The sequence below is a fragment of the Heptranchias perlo genome, chromosome 39 (assembly GCF_035084215.1).
Source record: "Heptranchias perlo isolate sHepPer1 chromosome 39, sHepPer1.hap1, whole genome shotgun sequence".
Taxonomy (NCBI): Eukaryota; Metazoa; Chordata; class Chondrichthyes; order Hexanchiformes; family Hexanchidae; genus Heptranchias; species Heptranchias perlo.
The window spans coordinates 1,612,747-1,639,854 of record NC_090363.1 but is presented as its reverse complement, the minus strand read 5'-3'; the positions used below and the strand labels follow the sequence as shown (position 1 = coordinate 1,639,854).

At 51.0% G+C, this 27,108-nt stretch overlaps 2 protein-coding genes across 5 annotated transcripts in view; both read right to left on the bottom strand.

The window, feature by feature from the left end:
• The window catches only part of LOC137305052 (tapasin-like), a 29,823-nt gene extending 25,407 nt beyond the window's left edge, over nt 1–4,416 (bottom strand). Inside the window, exon 1 of the mRNA XM_067973824.1 lies at nt 4,074–4,416. Within this exon, the coding sequence (XP_067829925.1) occupies nt 4,074–4,134 (61 nt within the window). The 5' untranslated portion in view covers nt 4,135–4,416. The remainder of the gene's footprint in view (nt 1–4,073) is intronic.
• A 307-nt stretch (nt 4,417–4,723) lies between these two features.
• Nucleotides 4,724–27,108, bottom strand: part of LOC137305051 (heme-binding protein 2-like) — a 49,818-nt gene continuing 27,433 nt past the window's right edge. For 3 of the 4 annotated variants that reach the window (XM_067973821.1, XM_067973820.1, XM_067973822.1), the window contains 6 exons: nt 17,789–17,902; nt 16,285–16,363; nt 13,935–14,046; nt 12,269–12,402; nt 9,615–9,772; nt 4,724–7,126 (listed from right to left, as the gene is read on the bottom strand). In XM_067973821.1, the coding sequence (XP_067829922.1) occupies nt 6,955–7,126; nt 9,615–9,772; nt 12,269–12,402; nt 13,935–14,046; nt 16,285–16,363; nt 17,789–17,847 (714 nt within the window). In that variant the 5' untranslated portion in view covers nt 17,848–17,902 and the 3' untranslated portion in view covers nt 4,724–6,954. The remainder of the gene's footprint in view (nt 7,127–9,614; nt 9,773–12,268; nt 12,403–13,934; nt 14,047–16,284; nt 16,364–17,788; nt 17,903–27,108) is intronic. The other variant, XM_067973823.1, reaches the window with a different exon arrangement.

Sequence of the window (27,108 nt, the reverse complement as noted above, 5' to 3'; positions counted from 1 at the left end):
GTGTCCGTATTTACAGGGGGTCCCCGGGAGTGTGTCCGTATTTACAGGGGGTCCCCGGGAGTGTGTCGGTATTTACAGGGGGTCCCCGCGAGTGTGTCGGTATTTACAGGGGGTCCCCGCGAGTGTGTCGGTATTTACAGGGGGTCCCCGGGAGTGTGTCAGTATTTACAGGGGGTCCCCGGGAGTGTATCGGTATTTACAGGGGGTTCCCGCGAGTGTGTCGGTATTTACAGGGGGTCCCCGGGAGTGTGTCGGTATTTACTGGGGGTCCCGCGAGTGTGTCAGTATTTACAGGGGGTCCCCGGGAGTGTGTCGGTATTTACTGGGGGTCCCGCGAGTGTGTCGGTATTTACAGGGGGTCCCCGCGAGTGTGTCGGTATTTACAGGGGGTCCCCGGGAGTGTATCGGTATTTACAGGGGGTCCCCGCGAGTGTGTCGGTATTTACAGGGGGTCCCCGGGAGTGTGTCGGTATTTAGAGGGGGTCCCCGCGAGTGTGTCGGTATTTAGAGGGGGTCCCCGCGAGTGTGTCGGTATTTACAGGGGGTCCCCGGGAGTGTGTCTTGAACCTGACCAAAGCTGCAATGACAGATTTTGAACGGGGATTTTCCTCGTTAAATTGGCAAGAAACCGTTTGACCACAATCAGCCATGTTCTACAGACATTGACAACAAAACCCACAAATAACGAAAAGACAGATACTCGCCGACCTGGTCTAACTAGATTTTAGAGGCTGCAATGTCGTGGCCACGCTGAAGTGTGGTATCTGAGTAACAGCAGGAGTGAATTTGTAAATGGAAAGCTGTAGTCTGTCGAAAGCAAACGATGGTTTATATGGAGAAGATTGAGCGAATTTAATAAGGAAATCACATTACAATGGGATATAAACCACACATCCACAGCAATCTTGGCCAACAAAACCCTTGACTGCCTCAGACGACCCTGAGCTGGTCACGGACTGCTTGTCGGTCGGTAGATTGATCGCAGGTGAACGGGTGTATAATTGACTTTATTGCTGTTTTAAAGTAAACTGTTCTGTTGTATGCCTGTCCATGCTGAACTATGACTTACCCTCCCCTTTAACTCTCTCCCTTGTGTGTAGCGCTCCTTTAAACTTGCCCTCCCCTTTAAGGGTATCGCTGCTAAGTACAGCTCGTGTGAAGATTGTCTCAATCTCCTTTTGTCCGTGTCGGATACAGGATGTGTTGGGGCAATGGGTATTTTCCGTAACCTGCATGCTGACTGTTATTTATTTGCATTGTTTGTGTAAATGTAGTCTTGGAACTCTGAAAAATATCTCCTGCCAACCACTTTCCTCCATTTTGCTCTCAAGCAGTGTGCAAACATCCAGGCATCAAACCACAGGCAACAGTATATGGGCCTCCGCCTCTCTCTCTCTCTCTCTCTCTCATGCCCCAGTAAAATTGAAGTCAATGGGAATCAGGGGGAAAACTCTCCAGTGGCTGGAGTCATACCGAGCACAAAGGAAGATGGTAGTGGTTGTTGGAGGCCAATCATCTCAGCCCCAGGACATTGCTGCAGGAGTTCCTCAGGACAGTGCCCTAGGCCCAACCATCTTCAGCTGCTTCATCAATGACCTTCCCTCCATCATAACGTCAGAAATGGGGATGTGCGCTGATGATTGCACAGTGTTCAGTTCCATTCGCAACCCCTCAAATAATTAAGCAGTCCGAGCCTGCATACAGCAAGACCTGGACAACATCCAGGCTTGGGCTGATAAGTGGCAAGTAACATTCATGCCAGACAATGACCATCTCCAATAAGAGAGAGTCTAACCGCCTCCCCTTAACATTCAACGGCATTACCATCGCCGAATCCCCCACCATCAACATCCTGGAGGTCACCATTGACCAGAAACTTAACTGGTCCAGCCATATAAATACTGTGGCTACAAGAGCAGGTCAGAGGCTGGGTATTCTGCGGCGAGTGACTCACCTCCCGACTCCCCAAAGCCTTTCCACCATCTACAAGGCACAAGTCAGGAGCGTGATGGAATACTCTCCACTTGCTTGGATGAGTGCAGCTCCAACAACACTCAAGAAGCTCGACACCATCCAGGACAAAGCAGCCCACTTGATTGGCACCCCATCCACCACCCTAAACATTCACTCCCTTCACCACCGGCGCACAGTGGCTGCAGTGTGTACCATCCACAGGATGCACTGCAGCAACTCGTCAAGGCTTCTTTGACAGCACCTCCCAAACCCACGACCTCTACCACCTTGAAGGACAAGAGCAGCAGGTACATGGGAACAACACCACCTGCACATTCCCCTCCAAGTCACACACCATCCCGACTTGGAAATATATCGCCGTTCCTTCATTGTCGCTGGGTCAAAATCCTGGAACTCCCTTCCTAACAGCACTGTGGGAGAACCTTCACCACACGGACTGCAGCGGTTCAAGAAGGCGGGCTCACCACCACCTTCTCAAGGGCAATTAGGGATGGGCAATAAATGCCGGCCTCGCCAGCGACGCCCACATCCCATGAACGAATAAAAAATAAATGCTCTGTAACAGCTTCATGACCCTGCAAATTAGCTACTCGGGCCGATGTATGTTTAAACTGGGATTTACAGTACTCCTCATCTCAAGGGGGCTGGAATACAGAAGGGACAAAATTATGCTTCAGTCCCCATCTGGAGTAACAGTTCTGGGCACCGCCCCTCAGGGAGGATATATTAGAGGGGGGTGCAGGGCAGATTCAGCAGAGTGATACCGGGGCTTAAAGGGTTAAATTACGAGGACAGGTTGCATAGACTAGGCTTGTATTCCCTCGAGTACAGAAGATTGAGGGGTGATCTGATTGAGGTGTTTAAGATGATTAAAGGATTTGATAGGGTGGATCATTTCCAATTCCTCTGTCCAGACCAAGGGGATACTGTAGTAATATTAGAGCCAGGCCAATCAGGGGTGAAATCAGGAAGCATTTCTTCACACAAAGGGGAGTGGAAATCTGGAACTCTCTCCCCCAAAAAAGGCCGTGAATGCTGGGGGTCAATTGAAATTTTCAAGTCTGAGATTGATAGATTTTTGTTAGGCAAAGGGTATTGAGGGATATGGAGCTAAGGTGGATAAATGAAAGTTAAGATACAGATCAGCCATGTTGTAACTGAATGGCAGAACAGGCTCGAGGGGCTGAGTGTCCTCCTCCTGTTCCTATGTGGTGCTGACAGGGTTAAGTTAGTTTAATGAATGAGCACCCCAGCAGTGAAAGGGTTACAGATTTCCGTGATCTGTCTGCAGATTAGAAGGCAGACCACTTGGCGATCTCGTAGGTTAAAAACGCCAGGTTAGTTCGTACTCTGTGATCAGATCACACATCCGAACCTCACCCTGTCTCAACAAACATCAAAAGAACATAAGAAATAGGAGCAGGAGTAGGCCATTCGGCCCCTCGAGCCTGCTTCGCCATTCAATCAGATCATGGCTGATCTTTGACCTCAACTCCACTTTCCCGCCCGATCCCCATATCCCTTGATTCCCTTAGAGTCCAAAAAATCCATCGATCTCAGCCTTGAATATACTCAACGACTGAGCATCCACAGCCCTCTGGGGTAGAGAATTCCAAAGATTCACCACCCTCTGAGTGAAGAAATTCCTCCTCATCTCAGTCTTAAATGTCCGACCCCTTATCCTGAGACTATGCCCCCTGGTTCTAGACTCTCCAGCCAGGGGAAACAACCCCTTAGCATCTACCCTGTCAAGCCCCCTCAGAATCTTACATGTTTCAATGCGATCACCTCTCACTCTTCTAAACTCCAGAGAGTATAGGCCCATTCTACTCAAAGCAGAGCAAGTTGCCTCTGTATTTTCAGTTGCACAACTAAAAAATAAAAAAGTTGCGCTTTAAAGGATGGGCTATTAAAGCCACATCTCCCCACTGGACCACAGTCAGCGGCTTAACCGCTTAACTGCTAAGGGTCAAAGATGAGAATTTGCCCAGTGAGAGCGCGAAGGGCAGATTTCACAAAAGGATCTGAGAACAGACACTTGCGCCTTTTGCCTCGACCTCGGCGCAAAAAGGTTAAATAAGCAGCTGAGTGCCACTTACCGGGAGCGAAGGAGAGGGTGAGGATGACCGCTAGTTTGGATATTGTGCTGAGTTCCCCCATTCTCCAGCAGAGACTCTGCGCCTTTCAATGGGGGCGATTAATATCCCCGAATATCCGCTGTCTTCTGCAGCTCAATTTCACTTTCATTTCTGTTTCCCGGAACAGCTTGTACCAAGTGCAGGGAGGAGAGAGAGAGAGAGAGACAGGGGAGGAACAGTTCACTCAGCTCAGGCCAGCAGCCCAGACCCACCTCTACACCCGGTCCGCTTCACTTCCTCCAACCCCTGGGATCTACACCGTGCTGGAAATGGGGAAGGGAGGGAGAGAAGACGACTGCAGCTGAAAATGGTTCTCCCTCCTGCTGGAATGAGCCCGGCCCAGGGGGTACGATGCCAAGTAGCAGATTTCTGCTGGGGATTTTCTGGTGGAAATCCCCTGATCTGTGTTTTCATACAGAGGGTTATTGGATCAGCAATCCTTTACCGCAAGGGTCTGTCGAGCCAATGAACTGTATGAGGGAATTGGGTAAATATTTGGAAATGAAGAGGATCAGAGGAGATAGGAAAGGGCAGGGAAATTGGATTAGAATAGACGATCCCAGCACAGGTGTAATGGGCCGAATAACCGCCTTCTGTGCTGTCATTTCTATGGTTCTCTATTAATGGAAATCAGACTTGCAAGGAGTAATTTTTTTTTTGGTAATGTTTTAATTAAATTGCATTAAAATTGAAAGTGGCTTGATATGAAACAGATGAAAAAAAGTTGCAAATATCATTCTAAATCCAAACGCATCAAAATCTGTATTTCCACAGTGAGAGTCCCCAGGCCCAATCCTGCAAAAAATCCCTGGAGTGCTGGCAGCCACTGGTTGATTGGTTTCATACATTTATTGAAGGATGGGCCACGTCCATGTTGTACTGGATGGTCATTGCATCTTATAAAGCAGGATACCTGTACACTTCCCGGGGGTCACTCACTCAGTCAGGTCTGGTCTCTGTGTTCTTGGTTATAAAACTACTGGGGAGGGCCTGATGGGCAGTGGACAATCTGTATATAAAATCTCCCCCTTCAGTGACAGCGTGAGGTTCTGACAGCACCAAGAATTGGGATCTGCAGCCATTAATGTTCAGTAGGTCACTGTCGAGGCGGTCCTGGAGAGTGTGTCTGGTGTAGGCAACAGCAGCAGTTTTAAAGAGAGAACTCACATTTCCAAAGTGCCTTTCATGACCCAAAGCTCTTTATGAAGTATAGTCACTGTTGTAATGTTGGGAAACAGGGCAGCCAATATTGCACACAAGATACCACAAATAGTATTGAGATAAATGGACTGAGAATCTGCCTTAGGTGTTGATTGAGGGATAATATTGGCCCAGGACACTGGGAGAACTCCCCTGTTCTTCTATTGAATAGTACTGTGGGGTCTTTCACATCCACAAGAGGGTAGACAGGACCTCAGTTTAATGTCACATCCCAAAGACAGCACCTCCAACAGTGCAGCGCTCCCTCAGTACTGCCCCTCCAACAGTGCAGCGCTCCCTCAGTATTGACCCTCCGACAGTGCAGTGCTCCCTCAGTACTGACCCTCAGACAGTGTGGCACTACCTCAGTACTGACCCTCCAACAGTGCGGCCCTCCCTCAGTACTGACCCTCCGACAGCACGGCGCTCTGTCAGTACTGACCCTCCGACAGTGCAGCACTCCCTCAGTACTGACCCTCCAACAGTGCGGCGCTCCCTCAGTACTGACCCTACGACAGTGCGGCCCTCCCTCAGTACTGACCCTCCGACAGTGCGGCGCTCCCTCAGTACTGACCCTCCGGCGCTCCCTCAGTACTGACCCTCCGACAGTGCAGCGCTCCCTCAGTACTGACCCTCCGACAGTGCAGCGCTCCCTCAGTACTACATTGGGAGTGTGGCCTGGATTTTGTGCTCAAGTCTCTGCAGTGGGGTTTGAACCCATAGATCTACTTCTGACTCAGAGGGGAGGGTGCTGCCCCCTAAGCCCCGGCTGACACCTTAAACCACAGAATGGAATAAGAGCCCACTACAGATCCCTACCTTTAATGCACAAACACAAGGAGGAGGTGCACTTTTTCCCCCTCGCGGTCCGGGACTAGGGGATTAGCGGGATGGAAACACTGCAAATTCGGGCAGGAGCTGCTCGCGACGGTCCATCATTTAATTTTAAGGGAGGGGAAGGGGTCAGCAGCTCACCCCCAATTTGCAACAAGCACATCCATCCTGCCGAGCTCTCAGGCCCGTGGGCTGGAGGGGACTGTGCCCCGGTGTGTCTGATAAGGTAAATATCGAGGGTCAGTAAGTACATTGTCTCAGAGGTGAGTGTCACACAATCTGCCTTCATTTCCGGACCCGATACCTGAGAGTTAAGGATTCCAAGGCGTATTTTTTTTTGGAGTCTGCAGGTGCCTAAATCTGTGATAAACTTGGCCCCTCATGTCTCTGGGCCATGCAGAGGTCGGGAGATACCCGGCTCGATCTTTATTGTGTTCGCTAATCTCAACTACAATTTAACCTCAGCTTCCCAGGGGTAGAAATGAAACAAGACCAGTAATAATAATCAGTCAGTCAGTCAGGGTCCCCTCTCCTGACCACTATCCCGGGAAGCGTGGGTTTATGGGATGCCAGGAGAGGACAGGACCGGGCTGTGGGGATTGTCCCCTTTGCACTCGACGAGGCTGCTGAGACTCACTGCCACGCGAATAACGACCCCCTCGGATGAGGTACGCGGGGGGCAACCACCTCAGGGGATAGGAGGGAACCGGAGAGAAAAACTAAAATAACGACGAGAAACGAAGCAGTGAACAGTGCGAGAGAGGAGAGTTCAACAAAAGCACCGAGGAATCAGAAGCACAATTGTTCGTTACAGGACGCTCCCATTGCTGGCCCGCTGGATTGGCCTGATCTGATCTGCCATCCCCTTGCGACTCGATGACACCATCCTGCCAACTGACCACCTGTTCCTGGATGAACACCTGGGCATTCCGAGGGCCAGGTACCAGACCTCATTGTGTCGACGGAAGATCGTCAGGGGGCTGTAGAAGGTAAATCACCGCCCCCAACAAAATAAAAGAGCACATTTAGTCGACAGAAAATCTCTCGTTTACCATTTACTCAACAGCTTCCTCTTCAAACGTGATCACACCTGGGCTCGGGTCAACAGAAGGGAGAGGGTGTAAACGGAATGAAACTTTTGCCAGATGAAACCTGTGGTCATAAGATGGGGTGTAGCACCAGGCGGGGTGAAGGCAGGGAAATTACTGGTAACATGGGTGCAGTGGGTGATGTAGTGGTTTTGTTACCGGACTAATAATCTAGAGATCACGTGTTCAAATGTCACCAGGGGCACTTTGAGAATCTGAAACCAGCTTTAAAAAAAAATTTGCAAATAAAAAGCTGGTATCGGCAAAAGTGACCGTGAAACTGTCGGATTGTTGTAAAAAACCCGACTGGTTCACAAAGGAAACCTGCCGTCCTTACCCGGTCTGGGCCTATATGTGACTCCAGTCAGTACTCAGTACTGTACTGGGAGCGTCAGCCTGGATTATGGGCTCAAGTCTCTGGAGTGGGGGGGTCGAACCCTCAACCTTCTGACTCAGAGGCGAGAGTGGGACACACTGTTCCCACACCACTTCTTTGGCCAGGAGTCTTCCCCCTTCCTCCCGTCTTCTGAATTCTCGTTCCACCTGGACCCCTCCTCCTGGCCTCTTACCAGGAAATTTTTTCCCTTTGAGTATTTATCCAATTCCCTTTTGAAAGTTATTATTGAATCTGCTTCCACCGCCCTTTCAGGCAGCACATTCCAGATCAGAACAACTCGCTGCGTTAAAAGAATTTTCCTCATCTCCCCTCTGTGACCGTACCCCAGTCCATGACCCGTACCCCAGTACGTGACCTGTACCCAACCTTAGTTCATGACCCGTACCCCATTCCGTGACCCGTACCCCACTTTAGCCCATGACCCATACCCCAGCCCATGACCCGTACCCCACCTTAGTCTGTGACCCGTACCCCACCCGAATCCGTGACCCGTACCCCAGTCCATGACCTGTACCCCACCTTAGTCCATGACCCATACCCAAGTCCGTGACCTGTACCCCACCTTAGTCCGTGACCCGTACACCAGTCTGTGACCCGTAGCCCAGTCTGTGACCCATACCCCACCCAAGTCCATGACCTGTACCCCAGTCCGTGACCCGTAGCCCCAGTCCGTGACCCGTAGCCCCAGTCCGTGGGCCCGTGCCCCAGTCCGTGACCCGTAGCCCCAGTCCGTGACCCGTAGCCCCAGTCCGTGACCCGTAGCCCCAGTCCGTGGGCCCGTGCCCCAGTCCGTGGGCCCGTGCCCCAGTCCGTGGGCCCGTGCCCCAGTCCGTGGGCCCGTGCCCCAGTCCGTGACCAATGCCCCAGTCCGTGACCCGTAACGCACCCGAGTCCATGACCCATTGCCCAGTCTGTGACCCGTACCGAAGTCCGTGACCCCGTGCCCCGATCCGTGACCCCGTGCCCCGGTCCGATACCCCGTGCCCCGGTCCGATACCCCGTGCCCCGGTCCGATACCCCGTGCCCCGGTCCGATACCCCGTGCCCCGGTCCGATACCCCGTGCCCCGGTCCGATACCCCGTGCCCCGGTCCGATACCCCGTGCCCCGGTCCGTTACCCCGTGCCCCGGTCCGATACCCCGTGCCCCGGTCCGATACCCCGTGCCCCGGTCCGTTTCCCCGTGCCCCGGTCCGTTTCCCCGTGCCCCGGTCCGTTTACCCGTGCCCCGGTCCGTTTACCCGTGCCCCGGTCCGTTTACCCGCGCCCCGGTCCGATACCCCGTGCCCCGGTCCGTTACCCCGTGCCCCGGTCCGTTTCCCCGTGCCCCGGTCCGTTTCCCCGTGCCCCGGTCCGTTTCCCCGTGCCCCGGTCCGATACCCCGTGCCCCGGTCCGATACCCCGTGCCCCGGTCCGATACCCCGTGCCCCGGTCCGATACCCCGTGCCCCGGTCCGTTACCCCGTGCCCCGGTCCGATACCCCGTGCCCCGGTCCGATACCCCGTGCCCCGGTCCGATACCCCGTGCCCCGGTCCGATACCCCGTGCCCCGGTCCGATACCCCGTGCCCCGGTCCGATACCCCGTGCCCCGGTCCGTTACCCCGTGCCCCGGTCCGTTTCCCCGTGCCCCGGTCCGATACCCCGTGCCCCGGTCCGTTTACCCGTGCCCCGGTCCGATACCCCGTGCCCCGGTCCGTTACCCCGTGCCCCGGTCCGTTACCCCGTGCCCCGGTCCGTTTCCCCGTGCCCCGGTCCGTTTCCCCGTGCCCCGGTCCGTTACCCCGTGCCCCGGTCCGTTTCCCCGTGCCCCGGTCCGATACCCCGTGCCCCGGTCCGATACCCCGTGCCCCGGTCCGTTACCCCGTGCCCCGGTCCGATACCCCGTGCCCCGCTCCGTTACCCCGTGCCCCGGTCCGTTACCCCGTGCCCCGGTCCGATACCCCGTGCCCCGGTCCGATACCCCGTGCCCCGGTCTGATACCCGTACCCGTTGTATCGCGCAGTGTAGTAACGATCCTGGTAAAAGTGTTCCCGTTGACGAAGCAGATCCTCAAACAGTTCTTGCGATTTCCGCTCTACGTTGGTGAACCAGCCCCCGAACGACTTCACAAACATCAACATTGGGGGGAAATACTTTATGAATGTCTGCAATAGAAAAGGAAGTCTTGCTCTGACACTCTGTCTTACACCGGCAAGATGTAATTCTACGCTGTACTGCCTCTCCTTCAGGTGTGTGAAAGGTCTTTGCCCTTCACAAGCATCATAACAGGTAGCCATCAAACATCCCCCTCCCACATTCCATATCCACCTAGAGAGATTGACGACCATGGCCTGGGGAGTTGAAGGCGGAATCAGCCAGAGGGTCAAGCAGGAGATGGACGGTTTCCTGGTCTGTCAGGGAGCAGAGGGTGATCAGCCCAGAGTTGAGACAAGGAGTAGGGGCGTGGGGGGGTGGGGGGAGATGGAAGTCGTTGAGAGGTGGCCCAAGTGGTGAAATTGCCGGGGAGAGCTGAGTGAAACATAGGCCTGGATTTTAACTGGGAGAGGGGGCGATTGGGACAGGTGAGGGTGGGACGGGTGGGGATGGGGGATGGGTGGGGGTGGGGGACGGGTGGGGGTGGGGGGGGCGGGGCGGGTTGGGACAGGGGGTGGGGGGGTTGGGGATGGGGGGGATGGGACGGGGGGGGGTGTTGGGGGGGATGGGTGGAGGTAGGGGAGGTGGGAGGGCGGAATGGGTGGGGGTGGGTGGGGGATGGGGGATGGGTGGGGGCTGGGGGATGGGTGGGGGTGGGGGTGCAATGCCCCCAATGGGAGGAGCTCAGCGTGAGCACCGGGGCCTCTTGTAAATATCCCAGCACCGTCTCCCGGCTGGGCTGAGGTCAGGGCCGGAGGACGGGAGCGGGGAAATCGGGTCGGGAGTCTCAGGAGGCCGCGGAGGGGGGAAACCCAAGGGAACGTTCCTCGGCATCCCCTCAGCGTGTGGGTAAAGGGGCTGCGGAAGCAGACGCCAGCGGAGAGAGGGTGAGGCCCGGGTATCTCCTTGTGGGGTTCAGGGGTCGGGTTCTGCGACGTGCGGGATTTCCCGACTCCAGGTTAAGCTCACGTCGCAGCATTGAGGACGTCAGCGAGCCACGACTGATGAGTTTAGAGCAGATCCCCGCCTGTCCGTCGTGGGGTGAAATGGCCCCGGGCAGGAAAGGAGCAGCCATGGGCCTGTAAACGGACTTTAATCTCAGCCTTCTCCCCCACCCCCCCCTCTCCCACTCAGCATCCTCGCCGGGCGAGGTGGGGGTTACAATCCAGGCCTTATGTTCTGATTCAACTCTCCCTAATCGCCAGAACATCCCTCAGTATGATTGGGTCCATTTTCACAAACTGGTAGGCAGAGCGGGGCCAATGGGTGGAACTGGTGGGAAAAGCCGTCCCAACTTCACCCTTCCTGTACAGTGACAACCCATCCTGCACCGCCTTGGAAGCTGCGGCCAACACAAAGCCCACGGCAGATGTCTTGTACCAAACGTTTCCACACTTTGGCAGGTCAATGTTGGGGGACACAGCACGGTACAGATGAGGGTCACAGGTACCCACACTGAGGGCCTTCTGCAGTTCTCCACACTTGGGTTGGATGACTCAATAACTGGACCAGGGTCATCCTTGGGTTCTATCATTCCACTTCATTGAGGGGGAAAGCCTTGATGTGGTGGGATCTTCTCATTATAGTCAAGAGGGTCCGGCTAACAGCCGACAGGAACTTAGTATGTCCATGTCACGTTCCATTCTCCGTGGGGACATCAACCCGATTAAAGCAGTTTACGGTCCACGGCCCTAAACCTCCTCGTACCCAAGGTGAGACTGGCCTCAAGCGTCTCCCAACCCCGTTGGGAATTGCCGGGGGGGGTCAGGGTGCTTCCCCCCCCTCCCCCGCATTGAGTGGGGTTGCACGAGCCAGTATCAGTGCAACTCTGGCTACTCGCCTCAGGAAGTGAGAGCAGGGCTGGTGCGCCGAGCCCCTCGGGAATGGCACAAAAAGAAAACCCTTGTGACGGGCTGGATTCCACCCTCCGGTCAAACGATGGGAGGGTGAGCAAAGCCCCGATCTTCACCAATGGATCGGCCTCTGACACTCTCGGCACCGCTGAACATTAGGGACACGTCAGGCATCCCTTCGCCCAGCGTTGCTGAAGGGTCCTGGACGCAGGAATCATCTGGTGCGATCCCATTCCTGCATTTACGCGTGGCCCCACCGCCCGCAGAACCTCTGGTGGGTGGGTAATAGGGATAGAGTCCAATTATAATCAGGTCCCACTGAAATATCCACCCCGCCCCCAACTATCCCCACCCACCCCTCCAGTCCGGTTATAACGCCAGAAAGCCCAGGGGAATTCACTGCCAATGTCTCTAAACCAGCGGACAGGAAACTGTGAAGGTGAACACGTTGAGCGTTTGTCAGCTATTGTCACCGATAGTGAACTCCAGCTCCATATCCCCTGGTATGGATTACCAATTGACGTGTTGACAGGGTGTGTAGGGTACTCAGTGGCAGGAATATCTCAGTTTGGTCAGCAAGGCTCCCTGTCAACACTGAGATGAAAAATTGCTGGGATCAATTGCTGGAAGAGGGTTTGAAAGCCCCGCACTCACTTGGTAATCCCTGGGAAATGGGGGATTGCTGTAAAATCTTCTGGGGAGCATCGAATAGACAACGATCGCTCTGGGGACACCATTAACGGTCCGGAATTTGGTGAGGATTGGAGCAGTCCTCTCTATCTGTATATCTGGGGAAACAGGAAGCTCTATATTAGCCAGATCACCACCGACACCAGAAACCCACTGATAGACCTCACCTTAACCAGATCACTACCGACAACAGAAACCCACTGATAGACAGCACCTTAACCAGATCACTACCGACACCAGAAACCCACTGATAGACAGCCCTTAACCAGATCACTACCGACACCAGAAACCCACTGATAGACAGCACCTTAACCAGATCACTACCGACACCAGTACAATCCCAGTAACCCACTGATAGATAACAAGTTAATCAACAACATCTTGCATTTATATAGCGCCTTTAACGTAGTAAAACGTCCCAAGGTGCTTCACAGGAGCGATTATCAAACAAAATTTGACACCGAACCACATACAGAGATTAGAACAGGTGAACAAAAGCTCGGCCAAAGAGGGAGGTTTTAAGGAGAGTCTTAAAGGAGTGGAGAGACGGAGAGGTTTAGGGAGGGAATTCCAGAGCTTAGGGCCCAGGTAGCTGAAGGCACGGCCGCCAATGGTGGAGCGATTAAAATCAGGGATGTGCAAGAGGCCAGAATTGGAGGAGCGCAGAGATCTCGGAGGGTTGTAGGGCTGGAGGAGGTTACAGAGTTAGGGAGGGGGTAAGGTCACGGAGGGATTTGAAAATAAGGATGAGAATTTTATAATTGCAGCGTTCCCGGACCGGGAGCCAATGTGGGTCAGCGAGCACAGGGGGGTGATGGGAGAACGGGACTTGGTGCGAGTTAGGATACGGGCAGCAGAGTTTTGGATGAGCTCAAATTTATGGAGGGTGGAAGATGGGAGGCCGGCCAGGAGAGCATTGGAATAGTCCAGTCTGGAGGTAACAAAGGCACGGATGAGGGTTTCAGCAGCTGATGAGCTGAGGCGGGGGCGGAGACGGCCGATATTACGGAGGTGGAAGTAGGCGGTCTTGGCGATGGAGCGGACATGGGGTCGGAAGTTCATCTCAGGGTCAAATAGGACGCCAAGGTTGCGAACGGTCTGGTCTAGCCTCAGACAGTGGCCAGGGAGTTAACCAGATCACTACTGATAAACAACAAGTTAACCAGATCACTACCGACACCAGTACAATCCCAGAAACCACTGATAGTCAGCACTTTACACCAATAAAGAAATTAAATTAAACTGTTTTAAGTTGTTTGCACTTTGATTGTAAACAGAACTTTGTCATTATGGTAAAAATCCATTCACTTGGTTTTGCTTTCCTTTGTTTGACATGGTTTAGTTTGCCGTAGTTTCATTTGGTTTAGTTATTCTTTGTTTGATGTGCTTTAGTTTATCTTGGCTTAATTCACCTTGGCTTGGGTTGCATTGCTTTGGGTTGTTTGAATTAGTTTGGTTTAGTTTGGCTTGGCTTGGATTGCTTTGGGTTGGTTTGGTTTGGTTTGGTTGATTTGTTTTCCTTTCATGTACTGAGTTTGCTTTTTCCTTCTTGTTTTTGCATTGTTTCAGATGTAAGTCAAGCCTTCCTGGGCTCTCATCAATTTAACTCAGGTGTTCAGCCATGACCTACCTGCTCCATTGTACTTATTAAAGTATTCTGCTAGGCGAGCAACTGCACGCTCCCTCCCCTCGCTGGGCAAAATATAAGACCCGATCCACGTACTCTGTTCGTAGCTACGTGTCTGTTGGTAGAAGCACAGTGTGAACACTGGTTTATTTGCTCAGATACCACTCAAGCCAGTCCAGATATCAGAGGCCCACGTCTGACTGACACTCCAGTTTTGGCAGCTTTATGAAAGAGTTCCATTCGTTATTTGTACAATTCTTTTTACACTCACCAAATACTAAATGTCAGTGCTAGATGGACTTGGTTTCATTCATTTTTAGAGAGAATAAACTTGTATTTCTACAGCGTCTTTCATAACCTCAGGACATCCCAAAGCGCATCACAGCCAAAGAAGTACAGTGAAGCCAATACAGCATTTTTGTGCATAGCAATTCAGGGTACGGCAGTGTAGTAGTTATGTTACCGGACTAATAACGCTGAGAATGTGGGTCCATAATCCCACTGGGGCAGCATGAGAATTTAAATTCAATTTTTAACATCTGGAAATAAAAATCTGGTCTCAGTAAAAGTGACCGTGAAGCTGTCGGATTGTCGTAAAAACCCAACTGGTTCAGTGACGTCCTTCGGGGAAGGAGACCTGCCGTCCTTACCCGTTCTGGCCTATATGTGGCCCCACGCCGACTCTTAACTGCCCTCCGGAGTGGCCTAGCAAGCCATTCAGTTGTATCAAAGCCACTCAGAGTTGGGCAACAAATGCCGGCCTTGCCAGCGATGCCCACCTCCCGGGAAAGAATAAATAAATAAAAATACTGTTGGCAATAATAACAGAAGAATGCCTGGTACACTGAGATGATAAAATAAACGAGCTGAAATCTCCGTGAGAATGGTGGAAAACAAAGATCAGACCAACATGGCAAACTTCCATCCGTTAATACCTAGCGTCTAAAGTCAGCACTGAGCGCTCAAAGGTCAGGTAAAGACAGAATTCGGAGCTGATTTCACTCTACGTGGTTTGTAGCAATAGACCCATTGGTGATGACTGGTCCACCATTTGCTCTCTCATTATTTTGCTTTGTCGTTGCATCACCTGAAACATATTGCTCCAACTATTTCCCTGAGCCACCGCCAACATACAGGCTGCTTGAGTAGACCATAAGCCCATAAGAGATAGGAGCAGGGGTAGGCCATTCGGCCCCTCGAGCCTGCTCCGCCATTTAATGAGATCATGGCTGATCTGATTTTTACCTCAACTCCACTTTCCCGCCCTTTCCCCATATCCTTTGACTCCCTCGCTGATCAAAAATTTACCTAACTCAGTAGAAAAGGTCTTTTGTTCATTTCCCCCCTTTTTCTTATTTACACCAACTAACAGCAGAGTCCAGGCCCACTCTGGACAGTCGTCCAGCCCTGCAAGAGTCCCGAGAGTCTTAATCATATAAATTAGAGCTGGGCCCGTCGGCAGGGAAACCAGAAGCACTTTTTCACACAAAGGGTAGTAGAAATCTGGAACTCTCTTCCCCCAAAAGGCTGTGGGTGCTGGGGGTCAGTTAGAGCTTTCAAGACTGAGATCGATGGAGTTTTGTTTTTTGTATCGAGGGGTATGGAGAAAAGGCAGGTAAATGGAGTTTAGGTACACAGACCAGCCATGATTTAGTTGAATGGCAGAACAGGCTCGAGGGGCTGAATGGCTGCCCCATATCCTAACTCGCACCAAGTCCCGTTCTCCCATCACCCACTGTGCTCGCCGACCTACATTGGCTCCTGGTCCGGGAACGCCTCGATTTTAAAATTCTCATCCTTGTTTTCAAATCCCTCCATGGCCCTCGCGCCTCCCTATCCCTGTAACCTCCTCCAGCCCTACAACCCTCCGAGATCTCTGCGTTCCTCCAATTCTTACCTCTTGCGCATCCCCCGATTTTAATCGCCCCACCATTGGCGGCCGTGCCTTCAGCTGCCTGAGCCCTAAACTCTGGAATTCCCTCCCTAAACCTCTCCGCCTCTCTCTCCTCCTTTAAGACGCTCCTTAAAACCTCCCTCTTTGACCAAGCTTTTGGTCACCTGTCCTAATATCTCCTTATGTGGCTCGGTGTCAAATTTTGTTTGATAATCGCTCCTGTGAAGCGCCTTGGGGACGTTTCACTATGTTAAAGGCGCTATATAAATGCAAGTAGTTGTTGTTATCTTTGCTGTCACTCCACGGAGGAGGAATTGTGCATCTCAACTCTCCACATTTGATCGTTTAAAGTAAAAATATTAAGGAGGTGGGAGCCCAGTGTGTTTCAGGATGCATTGATGCCTACTGATGTCTCTGTGTGATTAGTTTGATTAGCATGGGCTGAATATTCAACATTACCTCATACTCTGAATCCTTGCAGACGTCGATGAAGGAGTAACACTCATTAACCTCGGAACAGAAGTATGGCTTCAAGTCCCTGCAAAATCCAACGGCGTAATTTACTCCTTACACGTCATTGCATCACAAGTCAGTCAACTGCAGTGAAAACCATTTATAATCTGCGGAACAGGCTCCCTAGGGAGACGCTGCAAGTATTGATTCATCCAAATACAAATTACAGGAGATTTCGTTCAGAAAATTATGGCCCAGAAATTGCTTCTCAAATAAAGGTGAGCTCAACAGCGAAATCGAGTAGCAAGTTCCGGCCTCCGCACACGCGGAGCGAATTGCGGAAATCCGCAACCTGCTCTTCCTGGTTCGCCGGCGATGTGACAGACTCGCGTTAAAGGGACCTCGCCGGCTGGAATCAATCGACCAGCGCCAACTTGCTCTCCTGCCCAGCTGGAAACTAAGTAATATTGCCACAAAAAAGGTATGCTCAAAAATATCAGCTCTAAACTAAGATTTAACGACGTGGTAAGTCTTAATGACGGCCAAACAACCTCTTTGGCACTGAAAATTAACTTAAAAAAATGTGGAGTATCATTAATTGTGATTTTAAGAGTTGTTGGACATTTAATAAAAAGCTTTTAATTTTATTTTTTTTTTTACTTTTTCTTTCTGTCTCTTTTAGCTCTATCTTTTAATTCGATATTTCTTACCCTCTCTTTATTTCACTGCCTCTATTTGTTCCTACAAAGTTTTTAATTTTTTACCTTTCATTTCCTGGTTTTGACTCACTCACTCTTATCAAAAATGCTGCACTCTGATTGACGAGAGTACGGTCCTCTGATTGCTCGCATGGTCTTAGCACCGCCGGAGTTAACGCTGGACTTGTCTCAGCTTTGAATTAGAGGAACTTCACGCAGTAAAGACCGCGGAAATCCGGAACCTGCTCTTCCTGGTTCGCCGGCGATGTGACAGACTCGCGTTAAAGGGACCTCGCCGGCTGGAATCAATCGACCAGCGCCAACTTGCTCTCCTGCCCAGCTGGAAACTAAGTAATATCGCTACAAAAAAAGATAGGCTAAAAAAATATCAGCTCTAAACTAAGATTTAACAGCGTGGTAAGCCTTAAGTTTGTGGGTGGGAATAAATCAATGGAGCAGCGAGCGCTGTTCGTTCGCTGCTCGGAGCAACATTTTGGGCTACAGTATGTGAGTAATTTGAGACGTGACGTGTGGTGAGTGAAACATGCGTGGGAGGGTCTGGTGACTTTGGACCTCTGGTTCCCAAAGCTCTCCCCCACTGGGGGTTTTCCCCGCCTCATGTCTGGGTCTGTTGTAGACGAATCGATAGATTGATTGCTGTGATTAATCAACATGTATCATGTGACTGCCCAGGATGGGAGAAGGTGAACCAGATGGACCTCGGTCTATTTTTGTTTAGCGATTCCGATGCTCCGATGACAGTCACCGATCTTTGTTTTTACTAATATTGATAATGTAAAATGGTTACTTACAACTGAGCCAGAATGCCTTGGGGCAGCAGGTGCAAAATCAGCACTAATACTGGAAGCATTTTAACAGCTGGCCTGTGTCCAAGGTGCACGCTGAGCACGTCTGATCACTGTGCGCTAGAGAACAGACAAAAACCCAATAGGTTAGCACCTACCATTCACTGGTTAATATTTGTTACCAATTCATTGCCATCTCCCCCTCCCCCTCCCCTCCTATCTTTCACCCCTCCTCCTGAGTCTGTGCTGAGCTCCAAAGACCCTCCAGTTCTTCACCTAAATGGCTATCATTAACGTGTGAGCCTCAACTGTCAGTGTTAGCGGGCTATTCGACTGTTGCGGCATCTCCGCTCAGCACAATCCTTCCCTCACCTGACATCCACACGTGTACCTCCAGCAAGGAGGCGGAGGGGAGGGAGGGGGGGGGTTGGGGAGAGAGCAGGGAGGAAGGGCCAGTGTAGAGTGATCAGGAGCAGGGACTTCAATCTGGAAACACCGAGGGCAAACAACAGATCGGACGCGGGATCTTCCTGCTCTGCGCGGTTTGATGGCTCAACGGATGAGCTCACTGAGGCATCAGGGGCAAACCCCCTGACCTGCTAAAGGATGTCCCTCTGGGGGTCAAACCCACCCCAAATGTCAACGGCTCTGTATTTGAGACCAGCTCTACGTGCCTTCGGTCCCTCTGCTTAAGACCTTGCCCTTTGCTCTATGCCCCCTGGGGTTCTCGTTCTGTAACTTGCAGGAAACACCCGAGACCTTTCAGGTAAACTCCGCTAAAGGACACGGGTCCCCAGGAGTGACAAAGGTTCATGAAAATAGCAGACAGGGGAATATCCCGCAAAACACATTTTTCTTTGGCCCAGAAATTGCTAGGAGAACAACGGAGAGTCCGCGAAGGCGGCCTGTCATTATTGGGGCGTCAAAAACCCAGCGATTCGCGGCGGGGAAAAGATGCGCCCGTGAGTTGCGAATCGTCACAAATCGCTGGACGGTTTGCACCGCTCCGCCCCGTCAGCCTCGCGAAAACGGGAGCTCGCCCTCAACATCCCCGTGAGTGTCAAGAAACCGCTGGATGTGCAGCGTAAATACTCATCGCAGGTATTTGGGGGCTGGTATTTCATGTCGTAAGGACCCTGTTAAATGACATGATTTGTGGTCCTGACATGAAACTCAACAATCGGAGAGAGAAGGGAACAATGAAACTGCGGAGTCTCACTCCTGCAGGTAATAAATTGTTCCTGGAGGTTTTTCAAATTTTACATTTTTTAAAAAAAACATTTCTTACTTTTCCTTTCGGTCTCTTTATTTCTCTCTCTCTTAATCCACTCCCTTTCTTTCCCTCTCTTTATTTCTCTTTCTGTATCTAATTACACTCTGTTTCACCCTATGGCTCGTGCCTCAGTGGGTAACTCGCTCACCTCTCAGTCAGGAGGTTCTGAGTTTGAGTCCCACTCCAGAGACTTGAGCCCATAATCCAGGCTGACACTCCAGTGCAGTACTGAGGGAGCTCTGCACTGTTAGAGGGGCAGTACTGAGGGAGCACTGCACTGTTAGAGGGGCAGTACTGGGGGAGCACTGCACTGTTAGAGGGGCAGTACTGGGGGAGTGCTGCACTGTTGGAGGTGCCGTCTTTTGGATGAGACGTTAAACCGAGGCCCCGTCTGCCCTCTCAGGTGGACGTAAAATATCCCACGGCCACTATTCGAAGAAGAGCAGGGGGAGTTCTCCCCGATGTCCTGGCCAATATTTATCCCTCAACCAACATCACTAAAAAAACAGATGATCTGGTCATTATCACATTGCTGTTTGTGGGATCTTGCTGTGCGCAAATTGGCTGTTGCGTTTCCTACATTACAACAGTGACTACACTTCAAAAGTACTTCATTGGCTGTAAAGCACTTTGGGATGTCCTGAGATCATGAAAGGCGCTATATAAATGCAAGAACACAAGAAATAGGAGCAGGAGTAGACCACACGGCCCCTCGAGCCTTCTCCGCCATTCAATCACATCAAGAACCCATCTGGTTCACTAATGTCCTTTAGGGAAGGAAACCTGCCGTCCTTACCCGGTCTGGCCTATATGTGACTCCTGACTAACAGCAATGTGGTTGATTCTTAATCGCCCTCTGAAATGGCCCAGCAAGCTACTCAGTTTTCAAGAAGGCGGCTCACCACCACCTTCCCAAGGGCAATTAGGGATGGGCAATAAATGCTGGCCCTGCCCACATCCCACGAACAAATTTTAAAAAGGCTGATCTTTTACCTCAACTCCACTTTCCCCCCTGATCCCCATATCCCTTGATTCCCTTAGTGTCCAAAAATCTGTTGATCTCAGCCTTAAACATACCCAATGACTGAGCATCCACAGACCTCTGGAGTAGAGAATTCCAAAGATTCACCACTTTCTGAATGAAGAAAGTTTTCCTCATCTCGGTCCTAAATGGCCGACCCCTTATCCTGAGACTATGACCCCTAGTTCTAGACTCTCCAGCCAGGGGAAACAGCCTCTCAGCATCTACCCTGTCAAGCCCTGTAAGAATTTTATACGTTTCAATGAGGTCACCTCTCATTCTTCTGAACTCCAGAGAGTATAGGCCCATTCTACTCAATCTCTCCTCATAGGACAACCCTCTCATCCCAGGAATCAATCCAGTGAACCTTCGTTGCACCGCCTCTTAGGTAAGGAGATCAAATCTGTACATAGTGCTCCAGGTGGGGTCTCACTAGAGTCCTATATAATTGCAGCAAGACCTCCTTACTCTTGTACTCCAAGCCCCTTGCAATAAAGGCCAACATACCATTTGCCTTCCTAATTGCTTGCTGTAGCTGCATGTTAACTTTCTGTATTATGTACAAGGATACCCTCTGAACACCAACATTTCTTAGTCTCTCATCTTTTAAAAAATATTCTGCTTTTCTATTCTTCCTACCAAAGTGGATAATTTCACATTTACCCACATTAAACTCCATCTGCCACCTTCTCACCCACTCACTTAACCTGTCTATGTCCCTTTGCAGATTTTTTGTAGCTTCCAAGCAAACTTGGATACATTTCACTCGGTCCCCTCATCTAAACCATTAATATAGATTGTAAATAGCTGAGGCCCAAGCACTGATCCTTGCGGCACCCCACTAATTACAGCCCGCCAATCCCAAACCTGCAAGTCTTTCTTTCTATTTCCTTCTCCGCCGTTCGCTCTGTTTCTTTCTCTATTTTTAAATTTCAGTGGTGAAGGTGATAGACTGTTGGACCCGAAGCTCAGGAGGTCCCGGATTCCCGATAACCTTGTTATCAGCTCGCACTTCCAGCAATTTGAGGCACAAAATATAACACGACCTGGAGAGTGAGGACAAAGAATCCAATTCTCAGCGCTCGCTCCAGCGTATTTCTGGGCCATTAAACCTTCGTCTGTTAATATCGCAAACCGTCATTTTCAAACTCGCTGTGCACTCAAGCCTTCTCTGGGGCACTTTCCCTGATCAGTAAACAGTATTGAAGTGGGTCACACACACACTCGATCCACCAGCCACACCAGCTCCCGATTCACCCAATAAATCACACACAACAGCAGGTAAAACCCACCTGTGTACAGGACAGGCGAGCTCCCCCCCGTGACTGCCTGACTCGGGCATCGACTCCAAAAACAGCCCGTCCCTCGAATGATTGAATTCCTGCCTTCACCCAGCTCTCCAACACAAGCCCAGGGTCAAGTGCCTAACCTGCTACCGACGGCATTACCGCTCCCACAGGCAACTAACCCAGCACCAAAAGATTGAAAGGCACAAACCACTCAGCAGCATTCACTTACTCCTTGCTGCAATCTTCCCCTGCCGTACGACCTGTGTGTCTGTGTTTATATCAACTCCAATACCCCAGCTTTCTTCATCTAATTAGTTAGGAAATTGACACACATAGACCAGGGTGTGTGCCAGATTTCTTGCAACATTTAATTACTTGGCTTCTTGGTGACCACAAGTAACTCGTCAGCATTAAATCTCTCCCCTGTCTGCGAAGGTGTATTATTGCTCAATATAATCACAGTGCGAGACAGACCCACTCTCTTTTTTATTTTTAGCTTCTTTCTCTGCCCTGTGTATCGAGCCGCACAACAGGGGGTCAGTAGAAAGAAAGATTTTAATTTACACAGCGCCGTTTCACAACCTCAGGACGTCCCAAAGCGCTTTACAGCCAATGAAGTATTTTTGAAGTGTGGTCACTGATGTCTTTTAGGAAAACGCGGCAATCAATTTGCGCACAGCAACATCCCACAAACAGCAGTGTGATAATGACCAGGTCATCTGTTTTCTAGTGGCGTTGGTTGAGGGTTAAATATTGGCCCCAGGACACCGGGGAGAACTCCCCCTCCTCTTCTTCGAAATGGTGTCCGTGGGATCTTTTACATCCACCTCTGAGAGCGGACAGTGTCTCCATTTAGCCTCTCATCCAAATGACGGCGCCTCTGACAGTGCAGCGCTCCCTCAGTACTGCACTGAAGTGGAGGCTGGATTATGTGCTCAAGTCTCTGGAGTGGGGCTTGAGTGGGACTCAGAGGCAAGAAAGTTACCATTGAGTCAAGGCTAACACCTTGGTGGTAAAGACAGATATGAACTCTTGTGATTATGAAGAACACTGGGATGCCATAGTGTACCTGTACGGGGAGGGGGGTACCACTGATCCGATATCACCACCAGGCCCCACTTCTCCCTAAACTCCCTGTGGACCTCCTGAGCTCCATCTTGCTCCAACTCCAACTGATCCAGTAGTCCATCCTCAATCCAATTCTGGAAAACGTTCCACTCACTCATCACAGCTGCCCCTCCCCCTCCTGTCCTCCAACACATTGATTTTAAAATCCTTGACCAGGATTCAGTAAACCTCCTATCTTAGTATGATCTGAAAACTTGGATATACCACTCTCCACTCTCAAATCCGGGTCGTTCATAGATCGTGAAAAACTGCAGCCCGAGGACCAGTCCCTGGGAGTCTACACTTATCACCACTCACCAAATCAAGAGGGTACGTTTTATCCCAACTCCGGCACAGAGCAGTACTGAGGGAGCGCTGCACTGTCAGAGGCGCCGTCATTTGGATGAGAGGCTAAATCGAGACGCTGTCCGCTCTCAGAGGTGGATGTAAAAGATCCCACGGACACCATTTCGAAGAAGAGCAGGTGAGTTCTCCCCGGTGTCCTGGGGCCAATGTTTAACCCTCAACCAACATCACTAGAAAACAAATTATCTCTTTCCCGACCAGTTTCCCATCTGTGGCATGACATTGTGTCCAATTCCATGCTTTTCATTTCAGCTAGCAGTCCCTTGTGTGGAACCTTATCAAAGGCCTTCTGAATATCCATGTGGATGATCCATCTCGGCCTCCTCCCGATATCCCCACCATCACAGAAGCCAGTCTTCAGCCAATTTGATTCACTCCACGTGATATCAAGAAAGGGCTGAGTGCACTGGATACAGCAAAGGCTATGGGCCCTGACAACATCCCAGCTGTAGTGCTGAAGACTTGTGCTCCAGAACTAGCCGGGCCTCTAGCCAAGCTGTTCCAGTACAGCTACAACACTGGCATCTACCCGACAATGTGGAAAATTGCCCAGGTATGTCCTGTCCATAAAAAGCAGGACAAATCCAATCCGGCCAATTATCGCCTCATCAGTCTACTCTCAATCATCAGCAAAGTGATGGAAGGTGTCGTCGACAGTGCTATCAAACGGCACTTACTCACCAATAACCTGCTCACCGATGCTCAGTTTGGGTTCCGCCAGGACCACTCGGCTCCAGACCTCATTACAGCCTTGGTCCAAACATGGACAAAAGAGCTGAATTCTAAAGGTGAGGTGAGAGTGACTGCCCTTGACATCAAGGCAGCATTTGACCGAGTGTGGCACCAAGGAGCCCTAGTAAAATTGAAGTCAATGGGAATCAGGGGGAAAAGTCTCCAGTGGCTGGAGTCATACCTAGCACAAAGGAAGATGGTAGTGGTTGTTGGAGGCCAATCATTTCAGCCCCAGGACACTGCTGCAGGAGTTCCTCAGGGCAGTGTCCAAGGCCCAACCATCTTCAGCTGCTTCATCAATGACCTTCCCTCCATCATAAAGGTCAGAAATGCGGATGTTCGCTGATGATTGCACAGTGTTCAGTTCCATTCACACCTCTCAGATAATGAAGCAGTCCGAGTCCGCATGCAGCAAGACCTGGACAACATCCAGGCTTGGGCTGATAAGTGGAAGTAACATTCGCACCAGACAAGTGCCAGACAATGACCATCTCCAACAAGAGAGCGTCTAACCACCTCCCCTTTACATTCAACGGCATTACCATCGCCGAATCCCCCACCATCAACATTCTGGGGGTCACCATTGACCAGAAACTTAACTGGACCAGCCATATAAATACTGTGGCTACAAGAGCAGGTCAGAGGCTGGGTATTCTGTGGCGAGTGACTCACCTCCTGACTCCCCAAAGCCTTTCCACCATCTACAAGGCACAAGTCAGGAGTGTGATGGAATACTCTCCACTTGCCTGGATGAGTGCAGCTCCAACAACACTCAAGAAGCTCAACACCATCCAGGACAAAGCAGCCCGCTTGATTGGCACCCCATCCACCACCCTAAACATTCACTCCCTTCACCACTGGCGCACTGTGGCTGCAGTGTGTGCCATCCACAGGATGCACTGCAGCAACTCGCCAAGGCTTCTTCGACAGCACCTCCCAAACCCGCGACCTCTACCACCTAGAAGGACAAGAGCAGCAGGCGCATGGGAACAACACCACCTGAACGTTCCCCTCCAAGTCACACACCATCCCGACTTGGAAATATATCGCCGTTCCTTCATCGTCACTGGGTCAAAATCCTGGAACTCCCTTCCTAACAGCACTGTGGGAGAACCGTCACCACACGGACTGCAGCGGTTCAAGAAGGCGGCTCACCACCACCTTCTCAAGGGCAATTAGGGATGGGCAATAAATGCCGGCCTCGCCAACGACGCCCACATCCCGAGATCGAATAAAAAAAATACTACAGCCACTGATCCCCCTCTATTAGATTAGTTAGACATGACCTACGTCTTACTGACCAATACACGAACTCCCCCTAATCAGTTTATACTGTAATACACCCTGATAAAGCACTCACTGATAGAACACCACCTTGGATTATAATACTGTACTTTGATAAAACATAACCCTTGATATAATACATTCTTTTTGTAACATTGTAACACTGTTATCTAATTTCTCCTGCTCTCAAAGAGTATTCTTGAAAGGAAGCCTGCTTATTAAGAGGCAGTAAAAGAAACTTAGCCCTTAAAGGGTTAATTATTTCCCTTCGCACTTCAGTGGGATATAACAACTTTCAGTTAATAAGCAGGTCCCCGGGGTGGTGTTTACCCAAAGCTGCTCAGTACTGAACTCAGGTGTTAACGTGCACCCATGTTCTGGCCATTCTCAGACAATGAGTCACTGTGACATGTGATGTCTACAGAGGGCGAATCTCCCCCCACAACATGTTGCCTCCAGCGTCAGTTCAGTGTCAAAACTGTGAGTTGTGGCGTTCCCAGTCTGGAGATAAGAGTTGTCAGTGACGTTTCTGCCAGTTGGGGAATCAGACCACATTGCCCATCCTCACCATTCCTGGGGTAATACTGGAGGTGCTCAGGTATAATTCCATTCTGGCTAATCCCTCTGAACTGAGACACGAACGAGGTTCCCACTGAATTTTTGTGGTGACTGAGGAATGGATTATTTTCGCACAATTTCCCCCAGTCGAACGCAGACAGAATTCTCAGGGCAGCCAGGAACACCCCTGAAATATGTATCAAGCAGCCTCAGTACATTTGGCTTGTGTTTTACCCAGAACTATCGACATATCCCAGGTGTGCGGTCTCCTGTCACGAGCAGCACGGTGAGACACCCAATGGCACCGTAATGCCCAGAACTATCGACATATCCCAGGTGTGCGGTCTCCTGTCACAAGCAGCACGGTGAGACACCCAATGGCACCGTAATGCAGCTCAAAGTGACAGGCTGCACCTCACGGGGTGGACGAGTGGCATTGGCGTGTTCTTCTTGACTGTCGGCTTGGCTCGGTTGACAGTGTAAGTCAAAAGGCTGTGCGGCCGAGCCCCACGCTCCTCCTTGGGCTGATAATGTAGGCGGGCTGACTGACTGCCACTTTGCCGCCGGTGTCGTCCTTTGGATGAGATGTTCAATCAAGTTCCAGTGGTTCAGGCAGATGTTGCAAATCCCACAGCATCATTGCAAGAGCAGAGAGCTTTCCCCGTGTCTTTCATAGCATTCCTCCCTTAAGTAACATCACCAAAAAATAAAATCATCTTTTTCTCTCTTTCCTTTTCTCCTGTATATTTTCTTCCCTTTCCTCGATATTTGAAAGTGTCTTCAATTTCTTCCGGTCTTTGGACAACGAGGGAGAGCTGGAAACAACTGTGGAGAACGACCCATCCCAGATGTTTATCCAGATGTGACCAGATAGAGGTCTTTAAGATAATGAAAGGGTTTGATAGGGTAGACGTAGATAAGATGTTTCCACTTGTGGGGGAGACCAGAACCAGGGGGCCATAAATATAAGATAGTCACTAATAAATCCAATAGGGAGTTCAGGAGAAACTTCTTCACCCAGAGAGTGGTGAGAATGTGGAACTCGCTCCCACAAGGAGTAGTTGAGGTAAATAGCATAGATACATTTAAGGGATATGGGGATCGGGCAGGAAAGTGAAATTGAGGTTGAAGATCAGCCATGATCTTATTGAATGGCGGAGCAGGCTCGAGGGGCCGTATGGCCTACTCCTGCTCCTATTTCTTAAGGGGAAGCACATGATGGAGAAAGGAATAGAAGGATAAGCTGATAGAGTTAGACGAAGTAGGGAGGGAGGAGGCTTGTGTGGAGCATGGATCAGTTGGGCCGAATGGCCCGTTTCTGTGCTGTAGTTTCGATGTAACTCGATGACTCTGGATTCTGTAACGAAAGGCATTTTTCACCTGGACCGGCTGTTGGCCTGACTCACAACCCCCCCGACCAGGAGGGCCGCTGGACTGCCTGTGGTGGTCCCAGTCAAGAGTTATACTCCCGCCAGCCTAGCTCTGGAGGTGGGAGGGGGGGGGTCATAGGAGCTCAGAAGCCTTCCCACCAGGTTGAGGTGCAGTCACTGGGGAAAGGCTCCCTAGCCTGATGCCACTGGAGATAGTTGTGACATCCTCATTGCTGCCTCAGCTGAGCTTAGCACTGACTCAAACAAAAGGGCAGAGGCATCCCTTCATGCCCAAAGGATCCAAGAAGGAAGAATCAGCCTTGGCT